The sequence below is a fragment of the Sprattus sprattus genome, assembly GCF_963457725.1.
Source record: "Sprattus sprattus genome assembly, chromosome: 10".
Classification (NCBI taxonomy): domain Eukaryota; kingdom Metazoa; phylum Chordata; class Actinopteri; order Clupeiformes; family Clupeidae; genus Sprattus; species Sprattus sprattus.
Genome location: NC_137908.1, coordinates 23,791,316 through 23,806,315, shown reverse-complemented (window position 1 = coordinate 23,806,315; position 15,000 = coordinate 23,791,316). Strand labels below are relative to the sequence as shown.

Below are 15,000 nucleotides of genomic sequence, written 5' to 3'. Positions count from 1 at the left end.
CCACTATCTACAGAATCCATTCTGCTAGGCTAAAGCAAAACTAAACCAGGCTAGTCGAGCACCAGTGCTAATCTGTGGATACTACAGTAAGTGGGGATTGGAGGGTGTTACTGTATGAAACAGTCACTTCAGTAACCCCTCATTAAAACTGTGTGAAAGCGGTAAAAGTTAATGATGGCTCATTTAGTCCTGCAACTGCACAGGCCACAGAGTAACGTGTGTGTTCTGTTTGATTCGGCAGGCCAGTTCCATGTCTCGATCATTGCCGACTTGAGATTTGAGCATTTTAATGAGATGTGACATGAAGCGCTTTGTCATCTTACCCTCATGTTGTGTTTGCAACATGGTTACACTTGTGATTACAGTCAGAATTGACTAGTCAGAACTGGTCTGACATAAATGTTTATAATGCTTTTTGTAAACATTAGATTTTGATCTTGATTTTGATTGAGACCTTTCTTAAGATACAAATCATTGTCTATATGACAGTGTTAATTAATACATATTAATTAATATAATTTCTAGTTTTGAAGACTCATTTTAATGTTGCACCTTTGGTTTTATTAAAAATAAGGGAAACTCACTACAAACTTTAACATAGTACATACTCTTGTTCTTTATCTTTGGTCAAAAATGCCCAGTGTGATTTATGAAGAAAATGCCAACCTATTCATATCACCACCCAACTAACTGCATGAAATGTGACATCTTACAACTTTACCATTTATTTTAAATACTATAATAATAAATAATAATAATTGATTTAATTTGTAGGGCACTCTACATTCAAACAGAATCTCAGAGTGCTACATAGTTAAAAACAGCCCATAACAAAAGCATAGTTTAAAGAAGAAAAAAAAACATATTTTAAAAGCATAGCTTAAAAAAATTATACGTTTTTAAAAAGTAGGAAACGCCTTTCTGAATAAAAAGGTTTTTAGGCCAGTCTTAAAACAGTCTACTGTCTGTGTTGCCCTTAAGTGGTCCGGGAGGCTGTTCCATAGGCACTGCGCTGCAGAGGAGAAGGCCCGGTCGCCAATGGTGCGTAGCCTGGTGTTTGGGACCTGCAGGAGCGAACTGTTTTTGGATCTGAGGGTGCGGTTTGATGTTTGGGGAGTGATGAGTTCTTGCAGGTGCATGTTCGTTTATGCATTGTATACAGTATTACAGTCTTGGACATTCATTTTAAAGTCCCAATCATTTTTGACTGGAGACACACTGAATGTTACAAATATTAAAAAAAACAGAAACTAAAAAAATGAATCTTATTATAATGTATTTAATATCTTCAAGTAGGTAGGGGGAAGGATGTCATAAATCCTTGTGAGTTTTTATGAAAGACTAAAATTTCAAAATGGTCATTTTTGGTCGGAGCACAACACTTACGGAGCTAACCACTAATGCATGATCTCGCTGTTGCTGTTGTGTTTGGGAGTATTTCAAAACAAACCCATCCAGCAACAAAAGAGTTTTCTTTTTCAGAACTGGAAACCAGAGGACAGACCGGAAACACAAGCAGATCCCTATTTGGTGACAAGAACACTTTATGTTCTGCCTCTGACTGCTTTTCATACCAACCTCATTCCAAAGGGGAAGGATGAAATTCCTATTCTCACTCAAATAAGACTCGGTTAAGTGTAACAATAACGCTGTGTGCGAACAGCATGTGTGTGTGTGTGTGTGTGTGTGTCTCTGTCTGTTTTGACCTACGCATACCTGTGTGTCTGTGTGCTTCAAGGCTTGGCAAACCAGTATCATCCCTTTGGGTAATTGTGATGGGTTTGAAATGAGGCCACAGTGCTGCTTTCGACCGGTAGCTGTTCTCTTACCCACACACTGTCTATTGACATTGTGAACGAAGCCCTCGTCACACATCTCGTTGAGGCGGACACAACTGTAGGACCCCTCTGAGTTTACACAAAAGTCCCCGCGGGAGCAATTGTGTGTTCCTCCCCTGCATTCATTCACGTCTACAGGTAGACATGAGTCAGAGTGAGGCAGGTACACACACACACACACACACACACAAACACACAAACACACACACACACACATACTCATTCATTCTCCTCTCTCTCTCTCTGATGCACACACACACATACATACACACACACACACTCAAACACACACACATAAGCAAGCTCATGAACACACTAGCATACACAAACACAAATTCATGCCATCAGCGCAATTTAATACTGTACCTTTTACCTTTTAACACAATTTAATACCATTAAGCATATCTGCAATGGCTTCCCAATAGCTGTAATGAGAGAATCCATTGAAATCCAGTGACACTTAAAAAACAAACATCAGCCAGGCTATAGATTATCAGTGCAGCATACAGAGCATATTTGTACTTGAAAGAGCTGATTTGTTTGGTTGGTGGTAAATGTCTTTGCCATCATATTTGCTGTTTATGGGCATCATGTATGTTTTTAGTGGCCCTGTTAGGACTAATTTCCACCATGTGAATACACCCTATAAAACTTAAGCTATAAAACTGAATACTTCAGTGCTGTTGTCACAGCACCGTGAGCGAGACAATGGATTGGCTGACGCTGCTGTATCAGCTTCTCTGTGATATGCATTTCAGCATATTTCCTCAGACGCTATTCATAAATATCAACAACAGAAACATGTAGGAAAGGATAGTGGATAGGGACATTGTTCTGGAGAGTCAAAGTCTTGTTTTTGGCTGTCTTCCCTGTAGTGTGACTAAATGATTAGGATCTTTAGAAAAGGGGCTGTTTTCTTTCTTCCGGGACAGAAATCAAACTTTGCCCACCCGTGCTGTAGCATATGGGAACACTTTGAGAGAGTGAGAGAGGAGAGAGAGAGAGAGAGAGAGAGAGAGAGAGAGATAGAGAGAGAGAGAGAGAGAGAGAGAGAGAGAGAGAGAGAGAGAGAGAGAGAGAGTCTTATTACAAATGACTTGATGTGATGGGGTCAGGATAGTGCTGGCTCAGCGAAACAAACGCACAGCATCCCGGGCTGTTATGATTGCACTAAAACTGTCCTCACATGGACAACACTCCATTCACCATTCCCAAACACAGGCCTCATTCATCACATGACAATGGGGTGCCACGGTGATGGAGAATCTATTTGACTTCCTCTGCCTGCGTATCAGGCAATAACAATGCGCACGGTGGTGGGGAGAAGTACGGGGGTCGGCGCTCAAGTCACCTTTGGCTTCTCATGTCGAGACAAAAACATCTATTTCCTCTGCGAGAGTTCACCATCTCGGTCTTGAATCACAATTACTGTACACTGGAAGGCTCGGGGAGAGGGCAATCCTTGGGGAGCTCAGAAGGGCTTCGTTAGGAAGGGATGCAATTGCAGCTCACTGTTTCGTTTAACTTACTGCTGAACCGTAAATCGCACGGTGGAAAAGGCAAATTCAAATAACCACACAGCCAGTGTGCCAGCACACAGCCAAACCCTTTAGACCCCCGGATCAGCTTACGGCCCTGACTGAGGCACTGCAACCAATTTTATTAGCCCTCTCTATCACCAATTTGGCGTCTGTGTTTCCCTCACATTGGAAAAAAGAAAGCACAAGTGCAGCTAGACGAATGTTTGATCAGGCAGGGGAAGAAGTTTAGCAGAGGTTTTTTTTGCTGCTTGTTATTGCAGCCACGGTTTTTAAAATGGAGCAATTGGCTACGCTTGGGCTGGTCTGTAGTCATCAGGGCCCTGTTGGTAAGACATGGCAGGTTATGAAGTCTAAATGCCATTACATCTACGACGTTGCCCGAGTGACTGTGTCCAATTATAACACTGTCGGTCTGAATGTGAATCTAGCCACGGAAATCTTTGTCGTGGGTCAGGTTTGGAGGCTGTGTTCTAGTATGTGTGTGTGTGTGTGTATCTGTGTGTGAATATGTAAGGGTTAATGGGTAGGTGCAGACGGTGAAAACGGGGAAGAGACAGGAGGCAAGAGACACAGGAGTGACACTGATCCTCATTCCTAAAAGTTGGCCATTGATTGGTGGAATATTTAGACAAATGTATGTTTTTAAAAAGCATTTGCATTATTTGTTTTGAATACATGATGCTTGCCGTGAACTCATTTATCTGAATGCTACAATATGTACCCTTAGGACTTTTTTAACCTGGGCCCTATTTTCCCATGTTTTTGTGTCCACATTTTTACTAGGGACAAAAATGATAAAAATTAGTACAGTATTGTTTTTGAGAACTAAACGGCTATACAATGAAATACCAAATTTAAAAATAGAGCCCAGGTTGAAAACTCCTAATTCATCCACACCCTCTTATTGCAAAATAGAGCTGCCAAAATGCCTAGGTTTCTAAAGCAAGACCGGCATGCTGTGGCATAAAAATAGCAAGGTGGGACATGCCAACATGTGGTCCTTATCACCTAGGTTTACATTTGCCTACCACTGTACAGTTACATGTTAGCTAGTTCGCTGACTAGCCACTAAAGTAGGCTATTAGTACCATAAAGTGATTATGTACCAGCTAGCTAAAGTACAAATAAAACAAAACTATTTGCGCTCTACCATGTCTAAAGTTTTCAATAGGGAGCTAGCTAGCGCAGATTCTGGACTTTAAGGTCCTAGAACATGGCTTTGCTACCAAAAGGGTAGCCTGGATACCAGACAGAACCTAGCCCCGCCCACAACATTTGAGGTCTGGAAGCTTGGTCTGGCACTGCTCCGTTGGGGAGAAGTTATTAGATTTTAGAAACTGATCTGACCAATCAAATTGTCAGGGCGGGCTTTACACGATGATGGACAGATGATCACCCATAACATAATCAACTACGCCATCAACTCTTGGGTTGAATTCGTATTCAACAAACATGGCTGCCGCTGGAGAGCTCAAATATTGGGATTCAAGTCTGTTTTAGAAGACATTGACAGCGCATTCATTTTGAAAGAGGAACAGAGACACGCTATCAAGGTGTTTGTTGATCGAAAATATGAATTGCCGTCCTTCCTACGGGATCCGGTTAAAGTTTAATGTATCAGATGGCCCTGATGGTCATACTGTGTTGCTCTGACTGGTTCTAGGTATATCCAATTGAGCGAAGAGGCATTTTTTTTCCTGGTTCGTTGAAACACGCCCCATAATCACAGCCCAATGGAGCAGTATCAGACTCATATTCTGACTAGAATTATGAGTATGACATCGTCAGGCTACCAAAAGGGTGGAGCGGTCACCCAAATAAGGGCATACATTCACAGTGTTCCTAGGGTTTGATGATGTGTTTCACTTTTACATTTGCTCACTAAGCCTACATGTGTCATTGTCAGCAGATTGTGTTTTACAGAATGCTGACTGTTATATTTTATATTTATTATACGGCTCTTCAGAATGTTCCCAACGTTAGCCGGTGAAAATTTCCTGATAATTCACCGCTGTGAAAAGATATTGACCGCTGTCATTGGCAACGGGTTTTGTGCTTCTAATTCACATCTTTCATATCATTCCGCAAGAAGTCCGGTCATTTAACGTAACAGACTCATGGTAATTTGAAGTCAGCGAGTAATGAAGTTCTATTTGCTTGAAGAACTATTTATTTCTAAACGGGAATCATGAAACGGCAACTAAATCATTAAAAAGAGGAATGTTGGAGGAATGTCTTCTATCGTTTTTGACAAGTAACCGTATAATGAGCGGGATAATGTATTGTCCGTCAGGAATTATCCAAAAATAAATCCCTTCAGGACGAAACAACACCCCTCCGCTGCTCGTCGGGTGCTGATTGCCCCGTCGGGATTTATTTTTGGAAAATGACCTCCGGACAATACATTATCCCTTACATGATTGTTAACAACTCATCATTCTGGCATTTGCTGACCTTAAGTTTATGTCTCCGTGCGGTGTGTATCTGTGAGTGTGTATGTATGGTTGAGTCTGGGGTGATGTAAGCCTGCTATTGTGTGACGTGTCATATGGTGATGTGCTTGTGTCATGCTTGGCTGAGTGAAGAGGTAGACCCGCATATTTCACCACTGTGGGATGACTGGCTGCTGAGATGCTTACCTTCACAGGAGTGCCCGTCAGCCATCAGAGAGAATCCTGGGAAACAGGAGCATTTGGCACGACCCCCGGCTACAGAGCACCGCTGTGCACACGGGCCATTGCCTAGATGAAGTGAGGGGGAGAGAGAGAAATAGAGACAGAGAGAGAGAGAAATAGAATGATAGAGACAGAGAGAGACAGAGAGAATGAGAATGAAAGAGGCAGAGCGAGGAGGAGAGAGGTAAATAGTAAGAAAGAGGCAGAGAGAGAGGGAGAGAGTTCAATATTAAGAAAGAGAGAGAGAGAGCGACAGAGGTAAATAGATTGAAAGAGACAGACAGAGAAAGAGATAGAGAGACAGAGGTTAATAGAATGAAAGAGACAGACAGAGGTAAATAGAATGAAAGAGGAAGACAGACAGAGAGAGACAGAGGTAAATAAAATGAAAGAGACAGAGAGACAGAGGTAAATAGAATGAAAGAGACAGACAGACAGAGAGAGAGACAGAGGTAAATAGAATGAAAGAGACAGACAGACAGAGAGAGACATAGGTAAATAAAATGAAAGAGACAGAGAGACAGAGGTAAATAGAATGAAAGAGACAGACAGACAGAGAGAGAGACAGAGGTAAATAGAATGAAAGAGACAGACAGACAGAGAGACAGAGGTAAATAGAATGAAAGATACAGACAGAGAGAGAGAGAGAGAGACATAGGTAAATAAAATGAAAGAGACAGAGAGACAGAGGTAAATAGAATGAAAGAGACAGACAGACAGAGAGACAGAGGTAAATAGAATGAAAGAGACAGACAGACAGAGAGAGAGACAGAGGTAAATAGAATGAAAGAGACAGACAGACAGAGAGACAGAGGTAAATAGAATGAAAGAGACGGACAGAGAGAGAGAGAGAGAGAGAGAGACAGGGGTAAATAGAATGAAAGAGACAGACAGACAGAGAGAGAGACAGAGGTAAATAGAATGAAAGAGACAGACAGACAGAGAGACAGAGGTAAATAGAATGAAAGAGACGGACAGAGAAAGAGAGAGAGAGAGAGAGAGACAGGGGTAAATAGAATGAAAGAGACAGAGAGAAAGAGAGAGGTAAGAGTGAGAGAAGCACTGTTATGACTTGTGTTATGTGCTATACTATCTGTTATGAGTTTAGAGTCTGACTGACACGAAGACACATGGTCTGGACTTTCTCCTTTCTGAATTAATATCTTCAATGCCTTCAGCATTTATTCAGGGCGAGTGCCAGTTGAGCCGCCAAATTTGGTGACGGTATCACAATAGCATTATAATATGCAGAAACAGCGTATTATAAATATAGAATTCGGAAATATGCGGATAGTTTAACTTGAGTGAACACAATGCAGACACCAAATTCATCAATGGCAAGACAACAAAGGAAATCGAAAAGGCATTGGTCTCGAAAAGCCATCCTGAGGGTTAACCGAGGAGCAGCACTCTGACTTGACTCCTCAGTTTGAACGTTCAGACAGTAATAAAAGACAGATGCCTCATTGGAAGTCATCAGCTTCACTGTCCCATTGTGGGAATCTTAACCCCGAGCAGCTCTACTGGAAGTGCAAGTATGGCAATCCAGACGATTCTCATTCGTATTTCCACGTTGGTGGAACGAGCTGCCTAAGCTGTAAACCCAGACAGTTCTACTAACGTATTAACATTATGTATTCAGTACTTAAAACCTGGTATTTAGTTGACCCAACTTTAAATGTATTAGTTTTCTGAGCAAGTGAAGACGTTTTAATTGTATTGGAATGTATTTGTTTGAGTAAACATTGCCTGATAACTCAATTTTTCTTAGTATCTGACGTCATCAACGTCGTTGAGAACACCATTGCAAAGCTCTTGTGATGAGAGACGGAGACAGCAGACTTAAGGTACAGGAGTCGTTTAGTAATCCAGAGGTTGGAAGGTTGCTAGTTTGATTCCCCACTCCTCCTTACGAAGTGTATAAGTGTGAACCCCTAAACTGCACCTGATCTATAAATGTAAAATTCCTTGTAAATCACTTTGGATAAAAGCGTCTGCTAAATCACAGATGTAAATGTAAATGCAATGGCTACACTGGGGAGGCGGTCGACCAATGACCAATGTTCTCTCTACAGTAAGAGCTTGCCCAAGAAGTTGGAACGTAAGGAAGATACCCTTTCAAAAACTTGTAAGGGCTTAATAACTAGTCTGTGAAACAACCAGATAAACACAAATATCCGACGAGGCAAAATCCTGTACGATTTTGGAATAAAATGAGTTCAGAGAACTCAAAAATTATGAAAATGATAACAAAATAAATCAGTATCGCCGATGTATAATTTTTAAGTTAAGTTTACTTTAAAATATATATATATGTACTCAAATTTTATTATGTAATTGGTTACATCAAAAGTTTTAAGTACTCTGAACTTGTTCAGGTTTACAGTGTAGCTCTACCAGGGCAGGGGCGTCCCTCTCTAAATTTAAAAAGCTATTGAAGACCCAACTCTTCAGAGAGCACCTCCCTTCCTAACTTGCATTTCTACTAGTTTCTACTAGCCTAGTAGAACTAGCTTTTTACTATGTCCTGAAGAACCACACACTGTAAACCTGAACAAGTTCAGAGTACTTAAAACGTACCTACAGTTGGGTCAACTAAATACCAGGTTTTAAGTACTGAATACATAATGTTAATGAGTTAGTAGAACTGTCTGGGTTTACAGTGCACCGACGCGGCCGACTGGTCCCCCGACTATGACACCTTTGTGGTGGTGGACAACCTGCTATGGATCCTGTCGGACCACACGCTCCCGAAGAGCCCGTCTACTTGTGGGCTGTGTACACCAGGTGTAACCGCGCTAGACAGACACCGAGGAGTCAAATTTGACTTTTAAAGTTGATGTCCTAGAGCCAGACATATCTTACAGTATATATCTGGGTACAAAGCGTGGGAGAATTTGGTCAAAATGTAGGTGAGAAAAGATTAGCGTCACAGTATGTAGATTCAAGAACAAAATTGCAAATGTGTTTTCAGATCGCTGAGGTTGTGGGATGGATTTAGCAGATAGTTATTGACAGTTTTTGATTCTCTAAACTCTAAGGAGAGATACTTGTTGTTCCTACCAGTCATTCACAGTGTAGTTTTGCACACTAGATCAGAATCCCCACGAAAATGTAAAAGCAGCTTTTAAAGCACAATGTTGCCAATACATTAGTTTCTAAGCCAGATCTTTTATTAGTGTAAAATCCCTTTGAGAAGACAGGACAGATGATGTCCTATCCACAGACAGCCCCTCTGTCTAGGCCTGCTGTCAGACGGACAGGATCAGGGTAGAGACACAGCACAGCATCAGTGTTTCCCAGACGTTCGTAGGTGATGAGTTGTCCAGGCGCATCCGGCCCCTGACTGGCCCCCTGATGGAACAGATGAACTTAACTCTCCCGAGGCCCTCGGAGCTGCCTCGCTGCCTAATATCAAACACTCCCTCCCCAAACCCCACCCCAGAACCCACCATCACTCTTTCAAGATGTCCCTCTCAGCACCGCCAAGGCACATTAGCTCGGCCAATATTACATTTCCAACAAATCTTCCTCATCTAGCATAGAGATTAGAGGTTAACAGCGAGAGATAAGCCCCATCACGGAGATGGGCTTTTTTCTCCGTTAGAACTGAAAGGTGTCTACCAGCACAAATGAAGGGTATAAAGTAACTGAATAGCGGAACAAATCCCCAGCTACACTGTAATATACACACCATAATCAGCCAGTTCCTTAGTAGGGCCTTACCCACTTATTCTTTAACACAGAGGATTGAGGAGATCCTCTAGGTTCTGCTAGGCCTCAGAAAAGCCTGTGCATATGTAATTCCAGCCCTGAATGTCAACAGAGAAAAGTAATTCGTCCCGCCATCTTTTGCCGGTGGCGAACTTCATCTTAAAAAATGAGGGGTATCTGCCAAAATGAATGAGACAGATTCCTCTCGGGGGCAGTAAATGAGAAGTCCATCTGGGTGAGGAATTTTTCTGGGGTTTACCCACAGTGAAGATGTGAATGTGTTGTGGGTTAGGGTGTGGGGGGCTGTGGTGAGATATTTTTTTTTTGTGTGTGTGGCCTTCTTGGAGGCTGACACTGCAGGATTGAGGTTAGCGGTTGGAGAAATGCACTGCAATTACTGTGGTCTACTGAGGTAACGTAATAGTGGCTTATCTGAATTACCTGCACATGGGTTGAGGAGAACAGGGATCTGGGTGGTGGTGGTGGTGGTGGTGGTTGTTGTGGTGGTGGGGGAGGAGAAGGAAGAAGAGGAGGAGGTGGAGGTTGTTAGTTTGGAGGTCGCCTGCATGACAGGCTGCTCTTCTTCCTCACGCAGTCTGTTGTCTTCCTCCGAGTCCTCTGTGAACCAATCAGATCCACAATCAGATGAGATAAGTGTGTTGTGAAGTCGAGCGCTTCAGAGTCCCTGATATCTGATATCTGATATCGGTGACATCCATTGGCAGAGGACGAGGCTGAACTTTGCCACTGAGAAGGAGATTAGATGCCTACATTTGATAGTTTGAATGTGGCTTCTCAGTACATCGGTTTTTTTGTGACAGTCAATGAATTTCACATGTGCTCCAGGAATGACAGTACTTTCTGACAAAACTGGAACAAACTCAGTTTGTCTCAATTACCCTACACCTAGTAGCCTTATATACAGTTTGATCCTTATACAGAGCCAACCGCACTTATTAAATATATAAGTAAAATTGAGAGATGAAATAATGCCAAATCATGACAGCATTTACGTATTCACATAGACAGTGCATTAATCAACGGCCCTTTCTCAAACAAGAAGACGCTAAATCACTAAATGTAAATCCCAGGCAGCCAAGTGCATTTCTGAGTGTCTTTCTTTCCTTCTGGGACCCGGTAGATAAATTACATAAAATATGGCTCCTTCATCTTGGGCTGCTGGGCTGCGGAACTCACTCTCAATCTGGACCTTTTCATGGACGCTGCCACATTACCAAGGGGATGGGACAAATAAGGACAAACAGCAGAAGAATTACACCCGAGCAGCAGGACAAGGGTGATCTACACTTATCTACCCGAGTTTACTTCATCAAACCCCTGCCGAGGGCTAATCCAATTGCTTGAGTACTATAATGAAGGGAAGGTCAACCAGTTCATCAAAATCCAGCTCCACTCAGGAAGTAATTCCATGTGTTTAGTTTGGATAGAGATTATGGGAATCTAGCAAAAACAGGGCAAGATAACACAAACTATATAATCTTTCTGTGACGGGTCTCCTGTTTCCCTATGGAAACACACACACATACACATGCACACACACGCACATACACACACACACAAACACACACATGCACACACACATTTGCACACACACACACACACACACACACACACACACACACACACACACACACACACACACACACACACACACACACACACACAATTCAATTCAGAAGAAAATACAGTCACTAAATAACTTGATACCATGATAACCACATGCTTTCCACATGTCCCTTTCCTTCTAGAAAGAGAATTTGGACTCCAACAATGATTTGTTCATGACAATGATCTACTCCGACAGGAAATCAGCTTGCCTAAACACACAGCAATCTCTCATTTGCATTGGCTCATCTTGGACTGGAAATACATTCTTGTGCCGACATGCACAAGACCAGGGTCATGTCCTCTCCTACACAGGCTCAGTTGTTGTCTGGGGCTGTACATTCAAAATGGACATATCAATTATGTTCTTCTAATGCAGATGGATATTTACTGAGGGTTATGTTCACTGTATATTTCACCATGTGGCTAGTGGAAGTATGTGTTCTTGTAATGTGTGAGTTCTGAAATAAATATGTGGTCTGACACGAATATCAACCTGTCTCTTACCATCTGATGAAATACAGATGCAGTCTTTGCCACAGTCACACACACTCACAAACACAGAGAGTGATGCCTTATAACTCGTGTGTAGGTTATAGATGCAGTACTAACAAAACACAAATCTCTCCAACATAAACTGTCTGAATGTACTCCAAATCGTGCTTGCTTTAGAACTTTCACTGGTAGCTCTACATGGCTAGATTCTAGAGAAGAATTCGACCAGCTCCACCCATCACTTCTACCCCCGACTCCACCTCCACCTCCACCTCCACCTCCACCTCCACCTCCACCTCCACCTCCACCTCCACCTCCACCTCCCATCAGACCTGAAGGGTGTTGACACTAACCTGGCGCGCAGGTGTGCCCATCCTGCAGCAGGACATGGCCTGGACGGCAGCCGCACTGGTACGAGCCCCAGGTGTTGATGCAGATGTGGTGGCAGAGCTGTGCCGCGTACTTCTGGCACGCATTCACGTCCCCCGTCTCCTCCAGCGAGTTGGCCCCGGCGTCCTCGTTGTCGCCCACGGAGAAGGCCTCCTTGGGGAACTTCCTGTCAGACACTGAGAGGATGGGGAAGAGTGGAGTGAGAGAGACAGAGCGGAGAGCAGAGAGGAAGGGGTGAGGTGTGTGTAATGCAGCAGATGTGACCGTTCGGTGATGATAATCACCATTACACTTCCCTCTGATGTGTTTCGTCAAACTGAAACACCACATCTGCTTGGCTCCCTCTCTCCCTCTCTCACTCTCTCTAACTACATTTCCATCACTTTCCAACTTTCTCTCTCTCTAACGCTTCCATACTCACCCACACTGTCTTTTTTTTTCTCCCCTCTATCTCTCCCTCACACTCCCATTTACACTAATACAAACACACACACACCCAGATGCTCACCCTCTATCTTCCCCTCCGTTGCCTGCAACAGATGTTGATGTCAAACATCTACCTCTCCACCTGTCAGTCATCCTCCTCCCGCACGCCATCCCATAACCCTGGCGCTAATGAAACAGTGTAGCGAGTTAATGAGCAGCTTGTCTGGAGCGTCACGGTCGCCGTGGCAATATGCGTGCATGTGTGTGTGTGTGTGTGTGTGTGTGTGCAGGCCCGTGCCTCCCACCGTACGGCGACCGCCACCAAGCCTGAAACAATAAACAGCGCCTCCTCCGCCCAGGCATCCTCGGTGCCTGAGGTAAACATTTCTCCTGGTCATTACCTGAGTGTAAATGCCATTAGAGCGAGGAGGAGATTAAGCTCCTTCCACCTTAATTAATCACGCTTGGCATGAGGCGTGGGAGTGAAAACCAATCCCCTCTTGGTTATAATTACTCCCCCCCCCCCTTTTTTTTTTGTAATTCCACGCTCACTGTTTAAAACTTTTAAGGTGATGAACAGGAGCTTCAACCCCTTCCCACCCACAGTACATATGCAGGTATTTGGGGGGGGGGGAGGGATAGCTGGGCAGGACAGTTCTCCCCTTTCATTTCTGCAGGTTAATTGTGTTTCTTTTCAGCAAGCCTCCTGCACTCCCTCTCTAGTCATTTATGGGGAAAGTAGTTGAGACAAGGGAAGGGAGAGAAGGAGGGAGATCATTGGCTAAGGCTGATCCAGAGCTGTGCAGTGCATCATGGGCAGGTGTCTGATGTACGGAGAGAGGGCAAAGGTCAGTTTCAGATTAGATTTTAGATTCAGAAGTGCTCCTTTTCCTTTTCTCATTCTCTCTTGTTCCCCTCTATCTTTTCCCTTTACTCTCATTCCTCCTCTTCTTCTTCCTCTCCAGTGCCTCTCCATCCATCTTTATGTATAACTCTCTCTTTCTTTATTTGTATTCCATATGCTCCAAATTCTCTCTTTCACTCTCTCCTCCTGTCACTTTCTTCTTCTTACTGTCATTTCTCTCCTTGTCCTCATTCGGGGTGTTTCCAAATCCCATTTATGTCCATTTATCTATAGCCACCTCTCTCTTTTACTCCCTCCCTACTTCCCCCTCTCCATCTCTCTCTCTCTCTCTCTCGCCACTAAAAGTAGAGGAACAATGGGACACTAACTGCTGCTCTGTGAGTGTCGACAGACGGTTTATAGCACCGTCACATTCAGTGCGGACACATGTGTCCAGTTTCCGAGCGTAGTCCGATTTCAATCGAAGATCCAATTCATGTGACTCCCCAAATCTAGATTTCCTGTGTCCGACTGCAATCCGATGTACACCCCCAGATAAGTGATCGGATTTCGCTGGAAATCAGACAACGTGCGCATGTGACTCTCAAATCTAGATTTCAACTGGACCACAACAACTTTTGCACGTGCAATCCATGTAATCCATTCATATCGATGTGAATCAATCAATACTAATACTTTAACTGTGGTGTGTTTTTGTTTCATTTCACAACTTATTTACTGTATAATCAACGGTAGCAGATGCCCGCTTGTAAACATTCCACATTTGATTTGAACTGACGCGGCCAAGATCTGGATTTGTCACTGCCATGTGCCGTGAGATAACGCAGTTAACCCCCCATGGAGACCCCATGGAGAGAGAAGTCGGGGTTTTGCCGAAATCGGAGTACTGCCATCATGTGAACGCACTGAGGGCCTGATTTACTAACAGGATTGCGCCCATTTCTGGCGTAAAATAGCGGTCGTAAACATTAACGGTATTTACTAAGGGGGCGCATTTGAGTAGAGTCGCATATTAACGCTTTGAGGGTGTGTACCTGCAAACAGGTGGGATATGGGTGGGATGGTTCCGAAACGTGGGTGGTAATGCGCTATTTAATGGGAGGAGTGCGCCTAATGATGTATTGCGTCGTATTTACTAAACTGCCTGGTGAGTGAACATCTCTGATTTGCAGGCTAATTCTCCACCTGGTCTTAACCAGGAAGCGCATTTCCACTGAGTCTGAAAACGTTGATATGGCAGCAGCAAGGCGACGACAGAGACAGAGACAGCGAACAGAAATATTTTTTTCAACTCGTATAATTCATATTCATATATATGAAATTAAACTTCCGAACGTAATTGGAGAAATTGATCGCACCCACATGCAAACAGTCCCACCTTCCATCCACGAACACGTTTACCAAAACAGAAAGCACACATATTCAATGAA

At 43.4% G+C, this 15,000-nt stretch overlaps 1 protein-coding gene across 1 annotated transcript in view; it reads right to left on the bottom strand.

Annotated features, from left to right (window-relative positions):
- Positions 1-15,000, bottom strand: part of fbln2 (fibulin 2) — a 78,851-nt gene that overhangs the window by 32,024 nt on the left and 31,827 nt on the right. Inside the window, exons 6-8 of the mRNA XM_080845420.1 lie at positions 12,243-12,455; positions 10,210-10,386; positions 6,019-6,120 (exon numbers count right to left, since the gene is read on the bottom strand). Coding sequence (XP_080701546.1) covers positions 6,019-6,120; positions 10,210-10,386; positions 12,243-12,455 — 492 coding nt within the window. The remainder of the gene's footprint in view (positions 1-6,018; positions 6,121-10,209; positions 10,387-12,242; positions 12,456-15,000) is intronic.